This window comes from Eptatretus burgeri, chromosome 9 (genome assembly GCF_056783735.1).
Source record: "Eptatretus burgeri isolate ZD-2024b chromosome 9, Ebu_testis_v1, whole genome shotgun sequence".
In the NCBI taxonomy this organism is placed as follows: Eukaryota; Metazoa; Chordata; class Myxini; order Myxiniformes; family Myxinidae; genus Eptatretus; species Eptatretus burgeri.
The window spans coordinates 52,658,831-52,683,879 of record NC_140969.1 but is presented as its reverse complement, the minus strand read 5'-3'; the positions used below and the strand labels follow the sequence as shown (position 1 = coordinate 52,683,879).

Sequence of the window (25,049 nt, the reverse complement as noted above, 5' to 3'; positions counted from 1 at the left end):
CTAGGATAAGTCATCCGTTCGATGCCAGGTTTCAGCAAGTGGAATGAGTTGGTCATGATGGCAGACATCGCTTTGGAAATCATCATGTCAAACTTGTGTTCGACAGAAAATGACAACACCTTGCATTTTGTCACCAGAAACTTTTCTCCACATTTTGCGGCTCACTTTTTAAGGGTTAGAAAGTGTGCCTTGAAGTTCAACATGTCCTTGCCAGTCATGGGAATCACATCAAACTTCTCTCTGATCATGCCTTCCCACTCAGAATATAGCTGTACCAACTTCTTCTTTCATTGTAACCTCTCGATTACGGGATGCCAAAAATCCCGTCACAAGACATAAAACTGTGACTCTTGACAGCAAGGTTGTGTTTTACCCATTCTGCTTCATTTATGTTTCTTTTTTGTTTCACTTCATCACCACCTACAACAGCGATGTACTCAAACGGCACAGCCCTTTCAAATAGGAAAAGGTTAGATGAACATGATAGAGCAGTTAGACTCGGAAAGGTGACAAAGTCAGCCATCGTGCGTCATTGTCTGCAATCTGGCCACAAGTTTGACTTCGGTGGGACTCACTTCCTCGACACGAAGTCCAACAAATGACGCAGGTCGATACTGGAAGCATGGTTCGTCAAGAAAAGAGAGGGTGGTCTCACTGGGGAGACTGTAAACATACCCACATAATACACACCTCTAATACAAATGGCAAAAATAGGACGGTGCAAACAACCGGACAAGGTGAGCAAAACACAGCAGTCGGTCCCCAACAATACTCCCACATGTGCACAACACCGAACGGAAACACCACACAACCAACACGTCATAACGACCAACCAGAACACTAACGCAGCCATCTTCGTGCCTCGAACACAAAAACGACAAAGGCCGTGATCAGGTAAATAGCTTATCATGGCATTTTTCCAAGGCCGCTTCTAATAACAAAAGTAATTCGAAGGGGATTCGGTAGAGCGCACACCTCCGCCACGTAATGCCTGATCCACGAGAACATATCGGGCCCAATACATGTTTGAAATATCATGCCATACAGTACTATATCGTTTTTGGCCCTATCTCTCTATCGTGCAAGAATATCAAGCAGTCAAAGTGAAGAATCACTTTGAAAATTAAACAATTATCGTATCCAGATCCGGATTCGGATCTTCACCAAAATCGAATCAATTTGTCGTGGTCGCACACCCAATCTGTCCACCAAGTTTCATCTGAATCCGTCCACAACTTTTTTTAATATCCTGTACACAGACAAACAAACAAACAGACAGACAGACAGACAGACGGGGGGGGCGGGGGGGGGTGCGTAAAAACATAACCTCCTTCACCTTCAGTGGCGGAGGTAATAACACCATCTTCAGTGTCATTTTAAATGATCATGGCATTTGTCAAAGGTCACTTCCAATAAGAAAATTAATAATAACAATAATGATCATAACATTAACACACTGCCATTCATACGTCAATTTAAGAAGCAGGACAAGCATTTCATCTTTGGAGGACATTTTTTCCGTAAAAAATGGTGTGTCGTCTATAATGATATGAGCAAAATAATATCAACATTATTACAAAATAATATTTACAATAATATCAATAATAATAGTAATAATAATAATAAGACCCCACCCCCCAACTCCCCCGGCAGAGTGTAAACTCTAAAGAATCATATCGTGAGAAAATGCATAATCAAAGCAAAAGGACCGAAAATGCACAACCCCCACTCCCTCACCTCCTCCCTCCCCACTCCCCGGCCGCTCATAGGGAGTGTGTGTTTCCAGTTGATAAAATGAGACGAGGCGGGAGACTAATATAAAGAAGAATGTCATGTAAGGGAAAGTTTAGGAGGTTACAGTGCATGAGAGGAGGAGAGGGACATGATGTGGCAAACATGGGGTGAGGTATAGTGTTGGGGGTTGGGAGAGAAGGAATCCTAATTCTCTGTTGGGTGTGATTTTTGTCACAACAACAATGGCATCGCCTTTGTCACCGCACTCAGTGGGGAATTTCCTGAGGAAGAATTTCTACCGCCCCCCCTCCTCCCCTTACACCGCACATAAAGGCCAAACCTTGGCCATGATCTTATCATTTTCAAGACTGTATCTATCAAGCAAGGAAACAGCATGTACAATTTTTCACAAGTCTTTCGTACGACTCAGCTGGGGTTCAAACCACCAACCACCCAGACTCGGAGCACACACTCTAACCATTACACCGCAGAGTCTGTTCAGCTGGTAATGCTTCCTGCTCCGAACTGTGGCTTCAACTCAACTGCCACTGGATTGGACTCTCCCCTAACGCAAAGTTCAACAGCTTGGCTCAGGGACTTCAACGCTGTTCTTCCCTTGGGTTTTTGGTTTTTTTCAAGAGGTGGGTCCAAACATGGTATGCCCAGTCGAACGTCTAACTTGTACCGCCGTGCCTCTGTTAGGGCTGGCAAATTCATCCCTAGTGCGACATGGGATCTCCGTAATAATAATAATAATAATAATAATAATAATAATAATAATAATAATAATATCATCAAAAGTGAGGTGGGGAGGAGGAGGAGGAGCAAATATCAATGTGACAGGTGGCATCCTACTATTATACATCCATTATCATGAGCCCATGTATGTGCATTCACAAAGTATGTGTGCAGAAGTAGCAGTATTTACATTATAATAAACACACAAAGGGGTTACCACTCTTTCCCATCCACATTTCAATAGCTACATGCTGAAGGCTTGATGCTGTATGAAGGATTAGTTTAAAAAAATATATATATAGATATATATCTAAACCCCCTGGCTCAGGATGGAAGGAACCGAGGTTCAAATACCAGATATTTGTTAGATTTATGGAAAAATCACAACCTTGTAAAAATTCATGGAAATTACACCAATGTCTAACAATGCATTTGTACTGCATGTAATTTATGTTTAAGTGCCTCCATAAACCTTATTCATTGCTCAGAACAAAAGGGAAACAAATAAAAGTCTTCTTCGATGCGAAGAAGTTTGGAGAGTTTCCTCTTCCATCTTTTCCAAAATACGCATAACACAACGATTACCGTTCTGGGGGTAACAAAACGGGCCCAATTATTGTTATTATCACATCTGCCCAACACGTCACCACATGTCATCAGGTGGGGGGATTGGGGGGTGGGATGGGGGCACAGCATGACAAGGACTGCAACATAACACGATGAGCACCGAACGCAGTTGTCACGCAGAGATAGACTCATTTATTGCTAATGCAGTTGAACAAAGAGTAAAGATGAATTTCAAATGCCATGTTTCAGAGGCTCTGACTAATTAAAGCAAATTGTGCGAACATGAGTGAGAGAAGAGGGGGGGGGGTGGGGAAACAAAAGACAAGATCGTAAGGAAGAGGACAAAAACTACTCTTGATGTGTGCAAACGGAGCACGTGACTTCATGACAACACAGGTCACAGTGATTGCAGGTTGCCAAGGTAATTAAATGTTCGAATCCTGCACAGAGCGTGCTGGAAATGGTTTACAACAAGCACGTGAACAAGCGTTGCCATGGCAAGAGCAATGAACAAACGCAGCGTTTATCAGGTCCTGGTTGCACAATGTCCACGAACCGTCACACGCCAAATCAGGTAAGCAACACGGGCTCCAAAATAGCTGCAACAATTTTATCTGGTGCAGCTGTTGTTCACTCGTGTTTGTACACACCAGTCATACATTCATACATACATTTGACAGAAAGACAGACACACTCGCAGAGTTGGGTCGATGGAAAAATTAGTTATTTAGTTCAGAAGCAAAAGGTGAATTCGAATAAGCAATCTACCTGTAAGGAATTCCTGAAAGAAAAAGAAAAAAAAAAAATCATGGCACAGCTTGTCCCAGATACACCCGAGTACAAATCACAGTCAAACGCCAACGTGGACAAGTGCTTTGGTACAGATGAGACGAAGGGTTGTGCAGAGCACAAAGGATGGCGACGCTTAATTTGGGCTCTTCTCATCAAAAAATAAACAATGTTCCTCAAAAATACAGAAGGTATGCAGACAGCGCTCTGCATGGCACATCGTTCAAAGCAGAAAATAAATGAGGAATTTGCTGGACTGTTTGGTCTTCCCATCTGAGCACAGAGATCGTGATGCTGGGATCCCAGGTTCAAATTCCACCGATGAGTCGATTTGTCAATAGGCTGACGGGATGGCTGAGAGGTACACACACTCACCTCAAAGCGGTCTCGCCTGGGTTAAAACCCCGACCCAGCTATAAACTGTCATCTTGGTATTTCACAGGCAGGGCGATTCATCAGTGTGGTTGTGCCATCCTTCAACAGGCGTTCGATGTTAAACAGGCGTCTCGTCTGCCAGCGATCGTTGGTGGACGTGAAAGATCCCATGGTGTCTTTTGTGAAGAGTAGGCGAGCTATCGCCGGCAAACAAATACCACTACTGCTGGGAAGGCAATGGCAAACCACCTAGCATAAGCCTTGCCAAGTAACTGCTTCGGCAGTACCAGAACTGCGTTCGGGCACAACCCGAGAATACGAATACCCTCAGCGACAAGGGGCACTGCATCAGCGGCATAGCTGCACCCTCAGCCAATGATGCTACATACAAAATACTTACACATTGCATACAAAAGAAGAAGAAGAAATGTCAATGTCCTTGAATAGAGGTTTCTCACTGACATGACAAGGTCACTTGGAGGTCAAATTGAACCACCATCTTGGAGGTCAAATTTGACTGGCAGACCAAATTTTTATATTTTTATTGCACAAAGCACTGTAATTTACAATGCCTGAGACTTGTTTGGTACGACAGCAGGAACCTTTGAGAAATATAGTATGCAGGACACGGAAGGAGCACACAAGATTATCCGCGTTAATACTTCTCGAAGAAACAACAACAAAAAAAATATGTATTTAATAGTACACTCAAAGAACATACAAACAACAACAATGACAGCCACCACGACAGCAGTCGGAACGACGTGTTATAAAATACCTTTTTTGTTTTTTTTTTGGCTTGTTTCACTTAATTTTAAATCCTCATTGAGAATCAGAGATAGATATACAATATGTTTGTGAAGTACAACATGCTGTCCTTTGATTAAACCGGTCAGCGAAGCGACAGGTATTCATGGTGAGTAATTATACAATTTATAAATCATGCAGCATTCCAGTGCACACAATCTCCATTCATTTGTGATGGGAGACTTTACAACCAAAGCTAATCTGGACCAGGTGATTGGGGTTGGTCCAAATTGGGTTATAAAAGAACTCGGACTCGATTGGGTAATCACTTGATGGAAGTTCCGCTCGAGCACTGTCACGACAGTAAATCAACCCCACAGAGTTTTATGACAAACTAGTGTGTTTATAAGCCTACATTGCCGATTAATGTTGCTTGGTAATTACTTTGGACATCACCAGCACCCTCTGATTACTTGGCACACTCCAGGTCTGCATCGCATGGACCCAGCTTGCCACAAAATATTTGTAACCGTCGAAGCTCTTATAAGCTTTCACGGCCTCCTTTGTGTAGTGGAAATGTTTACTCGATAATTGTAGATATCGGGGTACTGTAGGTCAGGTAGCCGCTCCCCATCAGCTTGCTTCTCCAAGGGGGTCAGCAAGTTTCCTGGAAAGTTGTAGGGATCCGTGACTCCACCAACTTCTCACTTCTGGATATGCCTGCAATGCCTGCTCTGCTTGTCCAAATGACAAACAACTTTAGATAAGCTGGAGTCACTTCCAGTTGCAGATATTTCTGCAGACATTTTCCCACAAAACCATGGAACAACAAACAGGTTGTGACGTCACCACTTATGTCAGTAAGAAACCTCCATATAATCTTTGTGCTGCAATGTATATGCACCATGAACTTAAGAACACTGTAGAGAAAGAATAGCTTTAAATACTGTTCATCGTGGAGAATTTAGTAAGTGTAGGACTCTCACCCCCACAACCCCAAATCCCTTCAACCCCCAGCCCACTCCAACACCAAATGTTCCACTAAATCAGTAGCTACTACGAGCGGGCTCATACTCATCACACATAATTGACATTTGAGGAAAGATAATATCATAATACACTAATTATGGTGGCATACACACACTGATTGATGCTTTTGAAAATTACATATGTGGGTTTAAACAAAAAAAAAATTTTTTTGGACTTTCATCTCATTCTTGTTCCCATGGAAACAAGGGAGAAAGTGGAGGGGGTGGAGTATGGAGGTTAGTTCTGTGCTCCATTACCATTGAAGGATAAAATGATTATTTTATTCCGATTACAATGCCCAATGTAAAATGTGATGCATCTCTGCTGCATAAGCTAGATGGTGTAAAAAATAAAATATTAATAATTTTTAAAACTGCAATTTAAAAAAAACAACAAATTGTGAAACTCAAAGCACAAAAATAAAATAACAAAAACCCAATGTCTCCCGCAGCGTGACCCGCATCTTGCCAAAAGGTGACCACGTGTGACTTCTTTAAGGTCACACTGAGGTGAACAGAGCTGCTATCCACCAGGAGCGACTCCTTGAGAAATATCTGCCTACGAGAGATTCTGATGAGAATCGTTCTACAGAGTTACCATGAAAATATGCGTTTGCCTCATAACGTCACCAAATGATGTCATAATGTCTCAAGCTTGAAATATCTGGAAAGCACTCATCGAGGTGTTCAATTTGAGGTATTACACGATATGGTACTTAAGATTTCAAAATTTGACCTTGGGGTCAAAAACTTTCGACCTCCAGCGCTAATCATGAAGGTGAAGGCCGATCGCCACCAAAAATTAATCAGCTGAGTGCCAGACCATGAACTATATTCCCATGAAGTTTGAAGACGATCCGATCAAAATTACTCATAAAATAAGGGTTTCGTCGACTCCCCTGATTTGCGACAAAGTGACCTTGACCTTTGACCTTCTTCAAAATTTTATGCGCTGAAAAGGACCTCTATAGGCCTCTGATATGCAAAGTTACAAAAATTTCCAATGATAACTGTGCTCTGCAGAGTGATCGATACATGATTACAAACAATAATAAAATAAAAAAAAACATACAAGCTGACTAACATATCTTGCAAAAACTTAGTTTTGGCAAGTTAAAAATACTCTTTTTTTTTTTTTGAAAGCCCATGAAGCCCACTGGTTTTCCATTAGTACAACTTTAAAGCTGTTATTATCTTGGAACGTGCCATTGTAACAAATCACACAAAAGAAGGCATCTCGTTTTTGTAACTTTGTTTTGACCTGGTAGAAACAAGTTCACAAGTTCACATCATGACATGACAATCCACCCCCCCCCAACCCCCAACCCCCAACCAAAACCACAACAGAATCAGAGTTTTACATGTCAAACATCACGGTGGTTGCACAGACGCGCACGCTCGCACACACGCACGCACGCACGCACGCACGCACGCACGCACGCACGCACGCACGCACGCACGCACACACACACACACACACACACACACACACACACACACACACACACACACACACACACACACATTTCAAATACTGGCTGAACAGTAATAAAATAAAATGGACAAGGTAACCCTGTGCTCACCCCACAGGGATCACACAGAGCATCTATCCAGCGATTCATAAAGATCAAAATCTTTATGAATCGCTGGATAAATGCTCCGGATAATCGCTTGATAACACAAGTATTCTTTAATTATTTTATTTTTCTTTGTGGCTAAAAATGGCAGAAGGACAACTCGGGCTCAGACGGACAGCGTCTCAGGTGGCTTTTCCAAGTTCTATCTTCTTCTGGATGGCCCGGGCAGAGTGGTAAATTGCGGAGTCGATGAGGCCCGCCACTAAGACAGACGCACGACATTCCCCAGGTTTTACTCGGGATACGTCAGATCAATGCCATGTTATTACAAGAGGTCAACATCTGAGGTCACACGTTGATTAATGCTAAAGGGAGATTCAAGAACTCGTCACTGGCACAATCTAAACAATGTTCCACAATGATGATTAGATATGTTACAATATATATATATATATATATATATATATATATATATATATATATATATATATATATATATATATTTTTTTTTTAAGTACCAATTTATTTTTAATTCAAAGCATACACCATGACAGGAGTAAAATGGAAGACTGAGAAAGGGAAGCAAGGACACCTCTATAGCAATTAACGATATTATTTGAGCTGGGAAGGTTTACGTGCATCTACGACTGCTACAACTCCTGCCACAATTATTCCCAACTCTTCGTGGGGTCGACCAGGAAACGTTTTTGGCCCCAAGTCTTTCACGAACTGGCTCGCCAGGCTTGACGTTCAACTGAATGTGATTTGGAATTCGAAATTTGTTCGGAGTGCGGTGATCATTCGCCTCCCCTTGTGAAAGGCACTATGGGATCTTTAATGTCCACCAACGACCAGTGGTGATAGCTTACTTAACATCCTTCCATGGATGGCTGACACATCACCCTACATGTGCCTCAACAGCTCAAAGGTGAGCGCACATACCTCCAATCTATTCTGCCATCCCTAAAGGTTTACACATGCACACACGACTGATAAGATTATTCTTAAAGATGAATAAGGAGAAGCCACAAAAAAATATAAAATAAAATCCTAATTGAATCGAGCCAAAATGAGGATGTTCACACCTGTAAACACCCCACCGATGATGGCGCAGACTCCGGTGAGGAAATGTGCGAACGACCTGCAGTTTGAGATGAGAAAAAGTTGGCTCAGAGCACAGCACAATCTAAAAATCAAAGCGCGTATTATTCAAAAGAACCTTTTTCTTAGTTAGTGACGTCAAAACCTGTCTCACACACCGCCATCACAAAGGCATCAAGCCTCGTGCCTCACTGGGTCATGCAATTAGGTTTTCCATCTCCTAGCAGCCAAACATGCCAAGTGCAATGCTTTCCACGGCAATTGCTCATTTCTGTTCGAGTAAGAGCGTCTCAGCATATCAAGCAGTCAAGGTTGGCAGATTAATGAACGCCGAGAAAAAAAATAATAAAGACATCTCAAGCAGATGCAAATATGAACAGCACGCTCATTTTGCAGCACTCCATGTACGTGTGCAGTACTCAATTGTTTAATAGTGCTAACTTGGCATGCTGGTCACCCAGCAGAATAAAAGTCTTGCCCTGAGGGCTAATCTGGAATGTTCTTACCTCTGCCTCTCCGTGAATCGCACCATCATGGGCGACAGCTCGTAGGAGACGAACACCCCAGGCAGGCTCTGATCAGATACGAACCCGCTGACCAACTTCTCGTGTCTCGTGACGGAGAACTGGTTTGTCCGTAGCACCTGCATCAGGAAGGCCGGAAGAATAGGAAGAACAAACTTTAAATCATGTCAAAAGGATGTGGGTGACGCATCAGCATGGTATCGATGCACTGAAAGCACAGGTTTGAATCTCGAGCCATGATCATATCAAAACGTAGTCCTGGAGAGAGATTATTACTGCTACGTACAGGTCAAGAGTAGGCGATTTCTTTTTTTTTTCATTTGTACTTTGACATCGAGCAATCACAGAAACTGATTACTCAAAACATTTGGGAATCACGTACCCTATTTAATCCCAAAATACTATCAAATATTCTTTCTATCGCATACATTGTAGAAAAGTTTGTGAAGTACACAATTGTGAATGAAAAGCAGGAAAATTATGAGATGCTATAGTCTCTATGCTGTATCGTCTGATGCTATAGTCTGTTGTCTCTGTGCTGATACATATATTTTCTCATGCCTCGTGCGTCAAGGTACATATTAGCATCTCGTAGTATTCCTGTTTTTCATTCACAATTGTGTACTTCACAAACTTTTCTGAAAAGTATAGAATTAAAAATAACATTTGACAATATTACGGGATTAAAGGCGCTGTCACACCTTGACGATTTAGCCAGCAATGGCAACGTATAAAAATGTATGTAAAACTTTGGCGTACGCTGAAATTTTGATGTTTTAAAAAAAAGTTTTGGTCGTATTTATAACGTGCTGGTCGTATGCATAACATATTAGTAACTGGCACAGAACATTTCTTTGTCTTATAGATAACTTATACCAACGAATGCTTAGCCTGTTGTCGGCGTTCACAACCTATGCCCAACGATAGTTTAACTTAGGCATAGCGCGCTGCACGTATCGCCGATGAACTCGTGGCATAGCCTGTTAAAAACCTGCCGCACGCCGACTTAAATCATAACCGCCTGAGAATTGGAAGTATCAACATCGCAGTCACACCTTGGTGATTTAGCCAGCGTATGCCGGCCTATGAAAAATGTGTCTAAAACGCTGGGACACGTCGAATACGTTATGGGTAAGTTGTGTATACGTTAAGAGCACGCTGAAAAACGATGAAGTACACTGTCATATTTCGTGGTACGTTTAGTACGTCGTGATTATTTCAAGCATGCTGAAAATTTTACGACGTACTCGCCGTATGGCTCACAAGTTCCGCTACGCTGGGAATAAGTTGTAGGCACGTTATGCGATCGTTGACACACGTCAACACAAGTTCCTTGAAAGTTACTCACAAGTCGAAACACGTCGAGGTAATGTTTAGCATACCTGAAACGTATTTTCTCCGTCAAGGCACATTTTCTTTTTTTCTCCTTGGCTCCGTGAAGGCACGTGACGAAATGTCTGAAGTTGTTGTTTTTTTTAATTCGTTTTTTTTTTTAGTCTATCACGAATTTTAAAATATATTCGGACATTTGCTTTCAAGTTTCGACGTCGATGTGACAATATCCTCAAACAGAAAATATTCACAGAGGAGGAACTAAGAATAAGACATGAGAAAACTGAAGAGGCAATAGGACATGACGTAACGGCACGTGACGAAATATCGGAAGTTATTGTTGTTTTTTGTTTTTTTTTTAAACGCTGCCAATACGCCATTATACCGTAGCTGGAAATTAGAAACACGTTCAGTAAGTTCTGTGGTAATCCGGAAGACGTCAATCAAATACGTCTACATACGTCAATATGCGTTGGAGGTACGTTACACATAGGTTCAAAGCACGTTACTCATAGGTTAGAAATAAGTTTTGGGTACGCTAAGCATTACCTCGACGTGTTTCGACTTATGAGTAACTTACAAGTAACGTGCCTCGACGTGTGTCAACGATCGCATAACGTGCCTCGACGTGTGTGCAACGATCGTGTAACGTGCCTACAACACGTTACTCATAGGTTATAGATAAGTTTCGGGTACGCTAATCATTATCTCGACGTGTTTCGACTTATGAGAACGTGTGAGTCATACGCTGGCATACGTCGGAAAATTTCAATCATGCTAAAATTTGAGGACAACCGCAAAGTACAACGATGAAAGCCAGCGTACTACGACATATGGCAGTGTTTTTCAGCGTGCTCTTAACGTATACAAACTTACCCATAACGTATTCGACGTGTGCCGGCGTTTTAGCCCAATTTTGCATACGTCAGGCATACGCTGGCTAAATCGTCAAGGTGTGACAGGGCCTTAAGTAGGGGACATGAATCCTAATTGTTTTGAGTATCCAGTTTCTGTGATTTCTTGTTTTCATTTGTGATTTATCCTTGTCAGGTAATGTTCTTGTAATTCAAGTAAAAGGACATTGATGTTTCCCAACATACTCTTCCTACATGTTTTTCTGTATGTAGAAGTCTTGGCTCATGGAAGCACAAAAGCAACAGAAGGCAACAGGTTATCAGACCGATTGAACTAAATGACATAGGGCAACAAATTATCAGATTTAAAGGGAAAAGGGCAGACAGAAATGGACAGATACATTGCAAATGTGGCAATGTGGCAGTGTGGCTCCCTCCTCCCCCCACCCCCCCACACACATACCCTCCCACCCCGACACAGATCGGAGTCCTTTCCTTTATGAAACAGCATCGGCTGATCCTTTTCACTGGCAAAGGGAGAAAACATTTTTCCTGTACAGTTTCCCAGTGGCAATCAGGCATTCCCAATATTTCTTGTTCATAATAAAAATGACCGTACGGTCGTCACAACCTGCAACGCAAAATATATAGTTACAGTTTTGGAAAATTACCCCAGGAGGACAGCATACATGGACATGCAGGAGAAGCGAGGATGAGTTATTTCTTCGGTCGATGTGTAGGTAGACCCTTTTTCCCTTGTCTTAGAGTTTCGCGCAGCATGTGTTGAGGTTAGTTCGTGTTTTCCCTCCCCACATGCTCCTTTCAATCTTTCCTCCTTTACCCCCATCGGTCCATTCCAACAATCCCCACTCTGCTACTTTCAACAATCCCTCTTTTACCCCATTGGTCCATTCCCCTCCCCCATGCTCCTTTCAACATTCCCCCCTCCACACCATCGATACGTCTTAACAATCCCCCAATGACCCTTTTCACCAAACCTGAAGTCAACAGTCCCTCCTTTGTCCCGAGGTCTGTCTGTTTCCCTCTACATTTTCACTCCATTCACACATTATTAAATTGGGCACATTCGGTCCATCTGAGGCCATTAATCCTTCGGGCCGATCGGATTACCTTCACCGCATGGGAATGTGTCCCTTCTTGCAAGCATGTTCGTGGCACGAAGTGCAATGCTTTTGCTGTATACGATGGGGTGTGGCACGTCTCAAAGGCAGGGTACAGTGGCGCACCGTGCAATGAACATTTGGCGTGCGAGGGAGGGGCTCGAGGGTGCCCGGGATGTCTTTCCCACGCCAAAGGCATGGTGGGGGCTGTGGTGAAAATTTCCTTCAGAAACAGTGGAATTTTTCATGTCGTGGACACGCCCACATCGGATGAGCACCAATGAGAAGGAGGCTCGTACGAGCTGAGAGAGGGAGAAAGCTAGATCCAGAGAGAAGGAAGAAGCTGAGGAGCTGGTCCTCGTCGACGCCAAAAAGCTTGTCCGGTGAGGGACAGAGGTGTGTGAAGAGAGGGAGGGAGCCCAGAGTGCGAAGGAGGGCAGTATGAAAAGCCCAGTACGTGGCACATCTTCGTTCGTTCGTGGGGAGCTACTGGAGATGGGGGGGGGGCAGCATAAATGGAGCGAGCTGCTTGCCGTTCCATATCTTGCATGCCAGAGAGAACTTGCCAACTAGGTCTGGATGCCTTAAACGAAGCTGCACATCCCATCACCACACCATAAACCATCTTCCCCATCCTTCCCCCCGCCATTCTGCAGTATATTTGGACTGGCAGAGCCCTGTTGAAATGAGGCGGGGGGGGGGGGGGAAAAAAAAAAAGAGTCGACCCTACTTTTCGTTTCTTCTCTTCTCAAGTTGTTCTTGTTTTCTTCTTTCCCCTGGATTGAATGATGACCATGTATTGTGTGTAAATAAGATTGTATAAGAAAGACTGTGTTATCGTTAAATCTGCTCTTTTGTGCCTTTTGCTTCTTTGCCTGTAGATACTCGCTTTCAAATGATTGCTTGCTTGTGTGTCAATAAATAATTGTTTGTTATTTCCAATCTGTCTCGGTTGTCCTTTCCTTCATTGGTCTGACTCTGTGTACAAGCATAGTTCGACAGGAAGTAGTACCCCACCTGATTTGCTCTGTTCACCAGTGCTGCACCTATCTGCTCCGCTTGGCAGAAGATCACCAAGTGCTGCGCTGAGGGTGTGGCCTTCAGTTAGGTTGCCGTGCCAATAGAAAGGTATCGTGGAAACATCGAAGTGCAACTCTGCTCGGCTGGTCGTTTAAGTCAAGCTGCTATGGCTGTGTAAGAACTACAGCCCGTTGGACGGCGGAGTTATCTGTAGTCAGCGGCCTCAGGACCGGGTGTTTGGGAGAAACTCGAGTGCTTCCCCTCATGGCGAACATCAGGCCGTAATAATATATTACACCTCCTTTGTCCACTCAACTTGCTCATGTCCCACGTGTCTGTGGTGAAAGCTGGGTCTGAGAATAAAAAATTCTCCAACCTGTCTCATTAACCTTGTGCCGTGTCTGTCCCATGTTCCCATATCAATGAATAAGACTAGATATAAAAGATTCATAGTGATTCTGAACAGGGGATGATTTACTTCATATCTGTTGCCTCAGTTTTGTCTGTGTGTGTGTATGTGTGTGTGTGCGTGCGCGTGTGCATGTGCGCGTGCGTTGATTTGTCATAGTTATATCAGAATGGTTATAACAGAATGAGCCGATTCGTCGCACGGCCACCAATTGTTTAACCCCAATATGGGTCCATTCAAAAATTTCATAACGCTATTTTTTAGGAAGGTACGTATGGGCTTAATTGAACCTTACTAATAATATTATATTCGACATATGATTAGGTTTTTCAGGGTCCTTCAACACTCCACCCAAACAAAGCCAATGGAAATCTGATGCAACAAACCCGGACAGTGTATATTCATCAGAGGCCAACAGGCCTGTGCTTGGAACACCAGAAAACCAAGATGGCGCCCATATCATTTTGTGTGGGTGGTGTGGTGGGTGGTGTCAAGCGACAGATGTGGGTGTGGTCTGGTAGCTGTCTGACCAATGGGTGCACGTTTTTAAAATCGACCCCCAACAAGAACCACAACAACAGCAGCAGCAGCAACAGTAAGGTAAAGCTCTTATAGACCTGGGCATGCCACGGGTAAAAACGCATCCAAAAGTAAGAAAAAAAGCAAAACAAAAACATTAACTTCAAAAAAAGCACCAAGTTTCTTACAGATGATATAATAACTTTCACTATGGTTCAAAATCATTCATCTTGACCCTCCAGGTTTTGTGACCTGTTCTTGTCCGAATCTGCTCAACTTGGTACAATAAATGCATAACGACTAACACTACAACTTCTTCATAGCCCTGACTATTCACAAACCGACTGACCAGGCCTGGCTTTCAACTGAAGATGGTATGGGAAGAACTATCCAATTTGTTGTGTGTCAGTAATAACTAACTGTCAGTCTTCATGAAAGACACCATGGGATCTTTAACATTCACCAACGAATGTAGCATCACCAACTAACCCAGCTTAACATTTGGTGATGCAACTCTCTCCCTGTGAAGCACCGATGCGAGAGTTGATTGCCGAGTTGGGAATCGAACCCAGACTAGACATTTCGCAAGGAAGACAGGAAGTTGTACCCCATCTGTACCCCAGAAGACTCCAGCCTTCAACTCCCCCTTCCTCTGCACATCTTTCCTGTCAGACCTAATAAATGCATCATGGGAAAGTATTTAATCATCCTAAATTATGCAACTTGGTGTCTGTCTGTCTGTCTGACCGTGATACATTCGGTCGTTACTTATCCAATCCCAACCAAACTTGCCAGGGGGACGAAGGGTCACACAACGGAAGTTGTAATGACTTTACTCCTTCCCCGCCTTGGCCGGGATGTCCGCCTTGGCCGAACACCATGTTAAGGTGTATAAATAGTTCAGTGTGATGTTTCATGGGTTACAATACCAACTGGAAGTAAAATTATTTTCACCACAAACTATTCTGTCAATTCTTTCCAACATAAGCTTACCATTTTAAACAGTCGCTACTGAAATAAATGTGGAGCAAACCAAGTTAACCAGGGAATGTGTTTCATTATCAATAACCTTGCTATCGCTTGCCAAGCCAGATGTTCCTTATTAACCGTTTCAATGAAGTGCTTGCTTGAGTGCTTAAGCAACTTGGCGAGAATCACTCCAGAGCAACCACTCGAGAAGCTGATTGCTATGGAACACACCCCCAACGTCATTGAAGCATTTTTTTTTCATTTGTATACACTGTCGAGGCTCGTATGAGAGCTAAGGCATTCTATGCTTATTGCGTTCCCCACAGACGAACAGATCCGAGCAGTCTAATCTTGCTCGGCCTCCAGGTAAAGTGCTCCAATGAGTCTTTCCACATGAATGATGTATCCCATTGCCTGTCCGATTTTTAAAGCCACAAGATTTTGTGGACTGCACATTGATCACTTACAACTTACATCTTGGGGCCTCCTATGTCATTTCTTCCAGCCATGTATTCAAGTGTGACATGCGATATCACCTCTGACACCCTCACAGCCCAATTGTGACCTCCATTTGACACATAACCCCATTGGTAATTTATACTCTCCTCTAAGCTGTCCAGCCTGCATTAGAATCTCAGCTCAGGTCAGGTATGGGAGCGCATGTGTCAGAGCAGCGCGTCGCTGCGTCTACTTACCGCCAGCACTTCAGGAGCCTCTGCTTGGCCATCTCCCAAGCAGATGCCTGGCCCATCCCCATCTTCTTGAGATGCTGATCAACTTGCTGTAACCACGAGGCACGTGGTCAGCCCATTGGCCTCCTCCACTCACATGGCTCCCTCGCTGAGAGAATCTGATGAGCAGGATCAGCGTCAGGAAAATGAGCCACATGTCCATACAGCCGAAGCTGACGCTCACGGACTATGCAGGTAACAAATCTCATTTGAGTCTCTCTCAGCAAAAGTCGGACCAGCAATAGCCAAGGATTCTCCGAAGAGACCTGGTACCAAAGGAATTAAGTCGCGGTCTCAGATCCTTGGTCAGAGTCCAAGTCTCACATCTGTAGAGCAAGACCGGAAGCACCAAGGACCTGAAGACGCAGACTTAAAGTCCTCCTGCACAGGAACCGACAGTACCACACCCCGACAGTGAATTCATGACTCCCCAGGCCCGACATGTCAACTGACCTCCGAGTCACAGCCAGCAGAGACATGAATATCACTGCCAAGATAAATGAATCTCTCCACGACCTCAACATCCTCACCACAAACAGGTAGAGACAAGATAGCAGCATCCAATATGTCATTGAAAGGCTGGATCTTAGTTTTGACCCAGGAAACTCATAATCCCAGTGGCTCAGACTTCTCATTCAGCACCTCGAGGGTCCCCAAAAGGATATCTAAAGTCTCTGCAAAGATGACTGCATCATCTGTGAAATCAAGGTCAGAGATCTTGACATTCCCAAACAATGCACCGCAGCTTGATCTCTCCAACATACTCCCTCAAATCCAGTCCATACAAGTGCTGAAAAGTGTGGGCGCCAGTACACACCTCTGACAAACTCCAGTAAGAACTGGAAATAAGTCAGAGAAGGTACCACCAGATCTCACAGCACTCTCAGTACCAGAGTAGAGTTCAGACATCAAATCGATCAGTTTTGGTGGCACCCCACGAAGACCAAGAATCCTCCAGAGGACATCCCGATTCATTGAATCGAACGCTTTACAGAGATCAACATCGGATGCAAGCAGCCCCTGCCGAAACTCTTCTGCGTTCGGTGAGGACACGAAGAGCAAGAATAGGGTCAATCGTTGACCTCTTTGGTGTAAAGCCTGACCGCTCTGGACGTTGGTGCTCAAGCAGATGGTGGCGAACCCCATCAAGAATTATCTGAGCAAAGATCTTTCCTGGCACGGAGAGCAACATCACCCCACGGTAGTTGTTGCAGTCTTGGCGATCACCCTTCCCTTTCCAGAGAAAGATAACAAAGCCCCTTTTCCAATCAGTTGGGATGATGCCTGTGTTCCAGGCAGAGCACAAAACTGCATGCAACGACACGAGTGCAGCATTTCCACCAGCCTTGAGAAGTTCAGCATGGATGCCACAGATCCCTGGAGCTTTACCCCATTTCAACCGGTTCACCACAGCCAGTGTTTCCACAAGCAAAGGTGGACCACAGTTGATTGGAGGGTCAGCAACAGGGATTGTAACACCCCTGATGTCCAACTCGACAGCTGGTGGATCAGCCTGGTACAACCGCTCAAAGTAACCGGCCCAGCAGGCCTTCACTTTGGACTCCTCTGTCAAGAGCCTACCACCCTTTGCTCTAACTGCAGTACACCGAGGGATGGGCTTGGATGAACACAATGCACGAATTCCCCTGTAAGCAGGATGAGAATCACTTGACCGCAGGTGATGCTCTACCCCCTCACAGAATCCTTGCACATAGGCCTCCTTGTCCACACCTAGCACACGTACAGTTTTATGCCTCAGCTCCCTGAACAGCTCAGCTCTGCCATTCAGCCTGGCCCTGCGACTCTGGTCAATGGTATCCAGTGTCCCTTGAGAGACAAAATTCTTCTTTGCCCTGCGGTGAGTTCCAAGACATCTACCGGCAACATCAAGGAAGGTGGTCTTGAAGGCACTCCACAACTCCTCAGGACCTCCCAAAGCACCCAGACCCCCAAAATCTCCACTCAGTCTGTTCGCAAACTCCTCAGCAACCCTCTCATCCTTGAGCTTTCAAACATCCAGCCTCGGTTGGGATGGTACCATTCTCCAGGATTTAAGGTGCAACTTCAGAGTTTTAACAACAAGCCGGTGGTTATTATTGAGGAAATGAGCACTCCGGTAGACCCTGCAGTTCTGGATCATCCTCCAGTGACCATCAACGAGGACATGGTCAATCTCGTTTGCCACACCGCCAGCGTTGGAATACTAAGTCTAGCAATGAGCTTGTGGGCGCTGAAACCATGAAGCATCCACCCTAAGTCCATGACTTCTTGCAAAGACAAGGAACTTGGTGCTATTCAGGTTCACAGATCCAGACCCATGGGGACGAACACACACCTCATAACCATCCCTCTCAGTTCCAGTCGATGCATTGAAATTCCCCAAGACGAGAAGTGTATCTCGTCTGGGGCACTGATCAACCACAGACTCGAGCGTGGCGTAGAATGCATCCTTCACGGTGAGGTCACTCACCTCAGTCGGAGCATAGACAGAGACCAGGGAAATGACACCTCAGGAGTGACGAATCCTTAGTCTCATAATACGCTCATTGACCGGTGTTACCTCAATTATAATTGGGGTCAGCTTGTTGGACACAGCTACAGCAACTCCTTGAGTATGGTAACCATCAGAGCGACCAGACCAATAGTAGGTGTAACCACCCACCATGATCTCGCCGCAATCCAGTCTCCGAACCTCAGAGAGAGCTGCAATACCGATGTCCAAACGCTTGAGCTCAGATGATAACAGAGACAGGTGATCATCCTCTCTTAGGGATAGGACATTCCAGGCACCCACCCGAAGGGACGGCCTCAGGTTAACCCAAGGAGACCGCCGTCTGGTGGACGACACCTCAGCACCACTCCGACACACTCTCCCGCAATCTGACCAGGGAATGTTACCCCGTGGCTTCCCTCCTATCATCAAAGATTGGGGGTCCCGAAGGCTTTGTCCCAATCCCATCATCCGGTGAGCTGCCCTGCGAAGGGAAGCTGCACAGGAGGTACTCCCACGGAATGGGTTTTCAGATTTGCTGAATAGTTGCTACTCCACTGCTGAATATTAACTGAAGGTGGCAGGAATTTGTAAATTGTTCAGGGTGCCGGCAACGCTGGCAATAAAGGGTTAATGGTGGTAGAAACATCACGGTTTTGGATGGGGGATGATCTGAGATGGTGATGAACAGCTGTTGTTCAAGAAGCCCTTAAAGGAAGAATGGGATTGATGAAAATGAGGAAGTTGGTTCCACAGCCAGGACAAAAACGTGGAACGAATGAGTGGAGGTGAGCAGTGATTCTGGATTTTAGGAGTTTCAACAGAAGGGGGATACTGGAAGACAGCAAGCACCCTAAAGAAACTTGTGGATGGGAGGGTTGCAAGGTTGGAGGGTGCAACACCAGAAAGGAGGTGGGAGAACACAGAGAGACCACCGAACTGTTAGGCTGAGCAAGGTGTGAGGCAGGGGCACTAGCCCAGAGGAGAGTCATACTCCATCAATCTGCAGATGAAGGCTTTTTCGGTGGATGAGTTCTGATGTGCCAAGGAATTACTTTGTACGACGGAGGATGCCCAGTCGGCGACTGGCTTTGGAGACCAACTTGGAAATGTGGTTTGTCCAAGAAAGATAATTTCTGATCGTGAGGCCCAAAAGTTTAATGACTGAACTTCAAGAGGATTGTTAGGGAAGTGTATGGGAGATTTTGCCAGACAATCTTCTTGGAGAGACGGTGTGTGGTACTTCAAGGTTATTCAAAGGTGATTCATTATTATCCACCTGACAGTTAAGTTGATTTTGAATTGGTCAGATATCATGGCAGTCTTCATTACAGTGCCTTCATTTGTCGTCATGAAACACAGATCCCCACTCTGGGCTGGTGAAGCTACTTCCCATCCTGCTCCCTTGGGAGTGAATAAAGTCCAAGGTTTTCCGAACATTGTTGATATTTCTCAGCAGGAAGCAGAGTTTCAAGGTCTGCTTCTCATAAATCCCAGGCAGTGCGTTAGGCCCTCATGTTTCTTTTGACTCAATTCTGGCATCGCTCCTCCCATCCTATTGTCCCTCCGTCTTCCTTGAGCCCACTCAAAGTCACATGCATTCTTACAGAATCCCAAACCTATTTACCTTCCCAAATTCCAAACTGAATTATCTCCTCATCTCTTCACTTCTCTTTTCTCTCATCTGTGGAAACAACTCCCATTGTCTTTCATCTTGTGCCCCTCCATCCAATCTTTCAAAAGTGCTGCCTATCTCCCAATGCTTTCTCCCAAATCGACCCCTGCTTTCATTTACTCCCACTGACCTCCCCACCCATCCCCCCCCGCTACACTTCCTTGCTGCCTTTGTCTCTCTGTGTTGAAGCATATAATTTATTCTTGTTGGCAACACCAGCCTTCTAAGATGTAATGAACTCACTGCTGGATTAGTGATCCTGGTCTAAAATTGCTCAAACTTCAATGAAATACAGTACTCTGTTTAAGATTTAGATATCAACAGGTGCAGTGATCAGGTCGGTAGGACTTAAAAGGACTAAAGGTTGTCTATTCAAGTATGGGTGAAGGCAGCATTTTTATAGGATTTGGATTCTAAAGCTTTTTCTGGAATCAAAGCCAGTTTCTGCAGCTATTGGGTGGTTGATGAAAACCCAGCTGGCTCACAAATAAGCTTCAAGAAGGCAACAATGTGCCTCATCCACCCCAATTAGTTCACAAGTCCCACCATTTCATAGATCATGATTGGCTCAAGTTCCTCCAGGAAATTTAGGACAGGGATTAAAATGTCACGTAAAAACAAACAAACACAAAAGTTCTCACACTCCCATAATTGGTGGGGGTGGGATGATGGTTGGTTGTGCTTTGTCGGACTAACATTACAGTACAAGCAAAATATGAAGGTTGCAGTATCCACACCATTCTTCCCGACAGTATACAATGCCACGGGAGTTATGAGATAATAAACACCAGGTAATCGTCTATATTTTTACCATCAGGTTATCAGCATCTGAATGTTCAGAGGGGAGCTCAAAGGTAGCATACTCACCGATATGAGCTGTCATGTCTGAGTTTGATTCTCAGACAACCCATCATCCTATTGATACAAAGGCAGGGCTTTGCCCCAGTGAGTACATCTTCCTTCAGAGGAAGCATTAAGCTGGCCATCCCATCTGATAATATTTAATGGTGCATGTCAGACATACCACGGTATCTTTCTAAAACAACGAGTAGGCCGACGTGCGCTGGTACCCTGGACAAATTCTAAATTCCTGCCACAATCTCTGAAAGGCAATGCATCAACTTCCAAAACAATGTCACTTGAAGCCAGGTGCTGCACACACATTAATCAATGAGCAATATACAACAATCTCTCTTTAGCCATATTCATTTAACACCGATACAGGCCTCAAAATCCGTGGACTGAACTGATGAATAACTGGAATGACGTCCGACAGAGAGGTAAGGGGTAGCATGCTTCCCTTTGAGCTGTCTATTCTGGGTGTGATTACTGACGACTATAAACTGTTTGGTCGGTGATTCACAGGTTGAGCGTTGCATCAATGAGCGCACAATCCCTCAGATGGACTTTAACCTGGGGACACCAGTGCTATCATCAAGTGGATGTTAAAGATCACACGGTGTCTGGAACAAAAAGTAGGCACATTGGTGCCGGCACCCTCAGCAAATTCCCAATTCCTGCAGTGTCAAAAATAATTTTCTTCATAAGAAAATATTTTCTAAAAATAAAAGTTTTCTTGAAACCAGAAAGCCATGAGAATATTTTTCGAGCTGCAAGAAAAGTTTTCTCATGCTTTTCTTTGTCCAAGAAAACTTTACTTATTCAGAAAATACGAGGCATAACCAACCACCTTTAGTTTGGATCCATTTAAATTCTGGAAGGGATCATGAAAAGAAGAAGAGAAAAAGTTAGTGACAACAAATCAACATGTTTATAAAATCAGGACTTTGCATATCCACGATCACATTTTGCTCGATGCAGTTGCAAACAATCATTTTCCATGACAAACCTGACAGCCAGGTACCTCACTCACTCACTCATTCATTCAGCAACCAACTTTATGGATGAGTGCTTTCACAAACACGAATGAAAGGCTGGAGGCATTAAATAATGGCATAGATGCTGTACATAGGTGCATTTTGTACACAAGACCAGGTGCGAACGCAAGAGATAAAAATCAGTGTTAGGTTACGCCTGTTTGCTTAACGGTTAAGGTGGCTGGCTAAAGATATTAGGATCTTGAGTTCGAGCCCGTTGTTCTGTTAAATAACACCAAGTCGGTTGACGCAGCCTATCATCCTTCCAAAGTCAGCACAATGAGCACCAGTTTACTGGAAACAGGGGGCACTGCATCAGTGGCACAGCCGTGCTCCCAGTAATGATACAACCAGCAGCAACAGGCTGCACACAAAATAATAATAATAATAAAAATTACCCCCGGTTGGGGGTGACGGTCATCTCTGAAGCTCTGTAGATGTGGATCTCTGATCGGCTTAGAATGGCTTCGATGTCGTCTTGTCTTTTGGTTTAACGTACAGACGAAAGCCCGGGAGTGAAAAGGATAGAAAACCTCAGGAATCAAACTACATTTCTGAGTTATCCGGAGATAGATTTTGAAAATGGTTTATTTGGAACATTTATGATCAATGTGTCTTCAAAAGGATAGAAACCGGATCTCAGAAATCAAACCGCATTTCTGAGTCATAAATGGCGGATGATATTTTGATAATGGATGATTTCACAAGTTTACAGCATTGGTGACCTTGACATTGACCTTCAATCAGGTCTAAAGTCATCCCGTCTTGCATCACTCATCGACCCCTACCGACATACCAAGTTTCATCAAGATCGGGCGAAAATTTTTTGACCGTATCAGATCGACGATTTTTCCAACTTTGAAGACACGTGACTCGATAACCAGGACGAATTAAAAAAAAAAACCGGCCTGACCAAATTTAGATATTGTTCCATATTAACAGAATCCAAAGAAATTTCGAAGATCGGATCACAAACGGCGGAGGAGATAGATTTTGAAAATGGACGATTTTGCAACTTTGGAGTGACCTTGACCTTGACCTTCAATCGTGACAAAAGTCATATCGTCGTGCATCCCTCATCGACATCTACTCACATACCAAATGTCAAGAAAATCGGAAGAAAAAATGGGGACGTACATACGGACGTATGGAAATCGGGACTGGTTTTATTAGGTCAACTCGTTAGAGATGACCTAATAATAATAATAACAACAACAACAATAACAGTATGAGGCTAGATGAGTGATATACAGTGCCTATATACAGTCTACAGACCCTTTCTGAATTTTCACCTTTTGTTGCCTCATAGCCTGGAATTAAATTGCATTAAATTAGACTTTCTCCATCGATATTTACACATTGCAACCCACAACTTACAAGTGAAAAACAAATTCCGCAAGTTTCAAAAAATTAATAAAAAATATAAAACTAGAATATCTTGGTTGGACAAATGTTCACCCCCCCCCCCACACCCCACCCTGAGGTAATACTTGGTGGAAGCACCTTTGACAGCAATTACAGCTGTGAGTCTGTTTGGATAGGTATCTACCAACATTGCACACGTTGATTGGGCAATATTTCCCCATTCTTTTTTGCAAAACTGTTCAAGCTCAGTCAAGTTGTGTTGGGAGTGTTCAATCTTCAAGTCATGCCACAGATTTTCAATTGGATTTAGGTTGGGGCTCTGACTGGGCCACTCAAGGACATTTATCTTATTGTTCCTTAGCCACTCCTGTGTAGCTTTGGTTGTATGCTGCAGGTCATTCGTCATGTTGAAAGGTGAACTTCCGTCCCAATTTCAGCTTTCTTGCAGAAGGCAGCAAGGTTTTCCTCCAGTATTTTTCTTTATTTTGCTCCATCCAGTTTCTCTTCCATCCTAACAAGTGCCCCAGTCACAGCTGATGAGAAACATCCTCACAACATGATGCTGCCACCACTATGCTTCACAGTAGGGATGGTGCTCTTTGGGTGATGCGCTGTGTTGGGTTTGCACTAAACATAACGTTTTGCATTTTGGCCAAAAAGTTCCATCTCGGTTTCGTCAGACCACAGAACGTTTTGCCACGTGGCTTCAGAATCTCCAGAGTGTTTTTTTGCAAACCTCAAATGGGACTCAAGGTGAGATTTTTGAGTAATGGTTTCCTTCTTGCTACCTTACCATACAGGCCAGACTTGTGGATTGCTTTGGACATTATTGTCACATGTGCACAGTGACCAGTCTTTGCCATAAAGGCTTGTAGCTCTTTCAAAGTTGCCATTGTCCTCTTGGTGGTCTCTCTGATCAGTCTCCCCCATGCTTGGTTATCCAGTCTGGAGGGATAGCCTGATCTAAGGAGGACTTTGGTAGTACCATATGCCTTCCACTTCTTAATGATTGTCTTGACTGTGCTTCAAGGGATATTCAAGGCCTTTGAAATATTTTTATACCATCCCCTGACCTGTGCATTTTCACAACTTTATCCCGGAGGTCTTGTGAAAGCTCCTTGGGGCTCATGGTTGAGTCTTTGCTGGGAAATGCTCTACCCAGCAGAGGAAACCTACAGGAACAGCTGATTTTGTTCTAAAATAATCAGAATCACGACAATTTAACACAGGTGGAGGCCAATTAACTTGGTGTGTGATTTTGAAGCCGATTGGTTACACAGGAGCTAATTTACAATAGCTATTATAAGGGGGGTGGACACTTATCCAACCAAGATTTTCTAGTTTTGTATTTTTAATTAATTTTCTGAAATTTGTAAAATTTGTTTTTCACTTGGAAGTTGTGGGTTACGATGTGTAAATAAAGGTGGAAAAAGTCTGATTTAATGCAATACGATTCCAGGCTATTAGGCAACAAAAGGTGAAAATTTTGAAAGGGGGTGTGGACTT

General features: G+C 43.9%; 1 protein-coding gene across 3 annotated transcripts in view; it reads right to left on the bottom strand.

The window, feature by feature from the left end:
* Nucleotides 1–4,881: 4,881 nt before the first annotated feature.
* The window catches only part of ERGIC3 (ERGIC and golgi 3), a 107,699-nt gene continuing 87,531 nt past the window's right edge, over nucleotides 4,882–25,049 (bottom strand). For all 3 annotated transcript variants that reach the window (XM_085895170.1, XM_085895171.1, XM_085895173.1), the window contains 3 exons: nucleotides 9,163–9,299; nucleotides 8,641–8,696; nucleotides 4,882–7,817 (listed from right to left, as the gene is read on the bottom strand). In XM_085895170.1, the coding sequence (XP_085751296.1) occupies nucleotides 7,738–7,817; nucleotides 8,641–8,696; nucleotides 9,163–9,299 (273 nt within the window). In that variant the 3' untranslated portion in view covers nucleotides 4,882–7,737. The remainder of the gene's footprint in view (nucleotides 7,818–8,640; nucleotides 8,697–9,162; nucleotides 9,300–25,049) is intronic.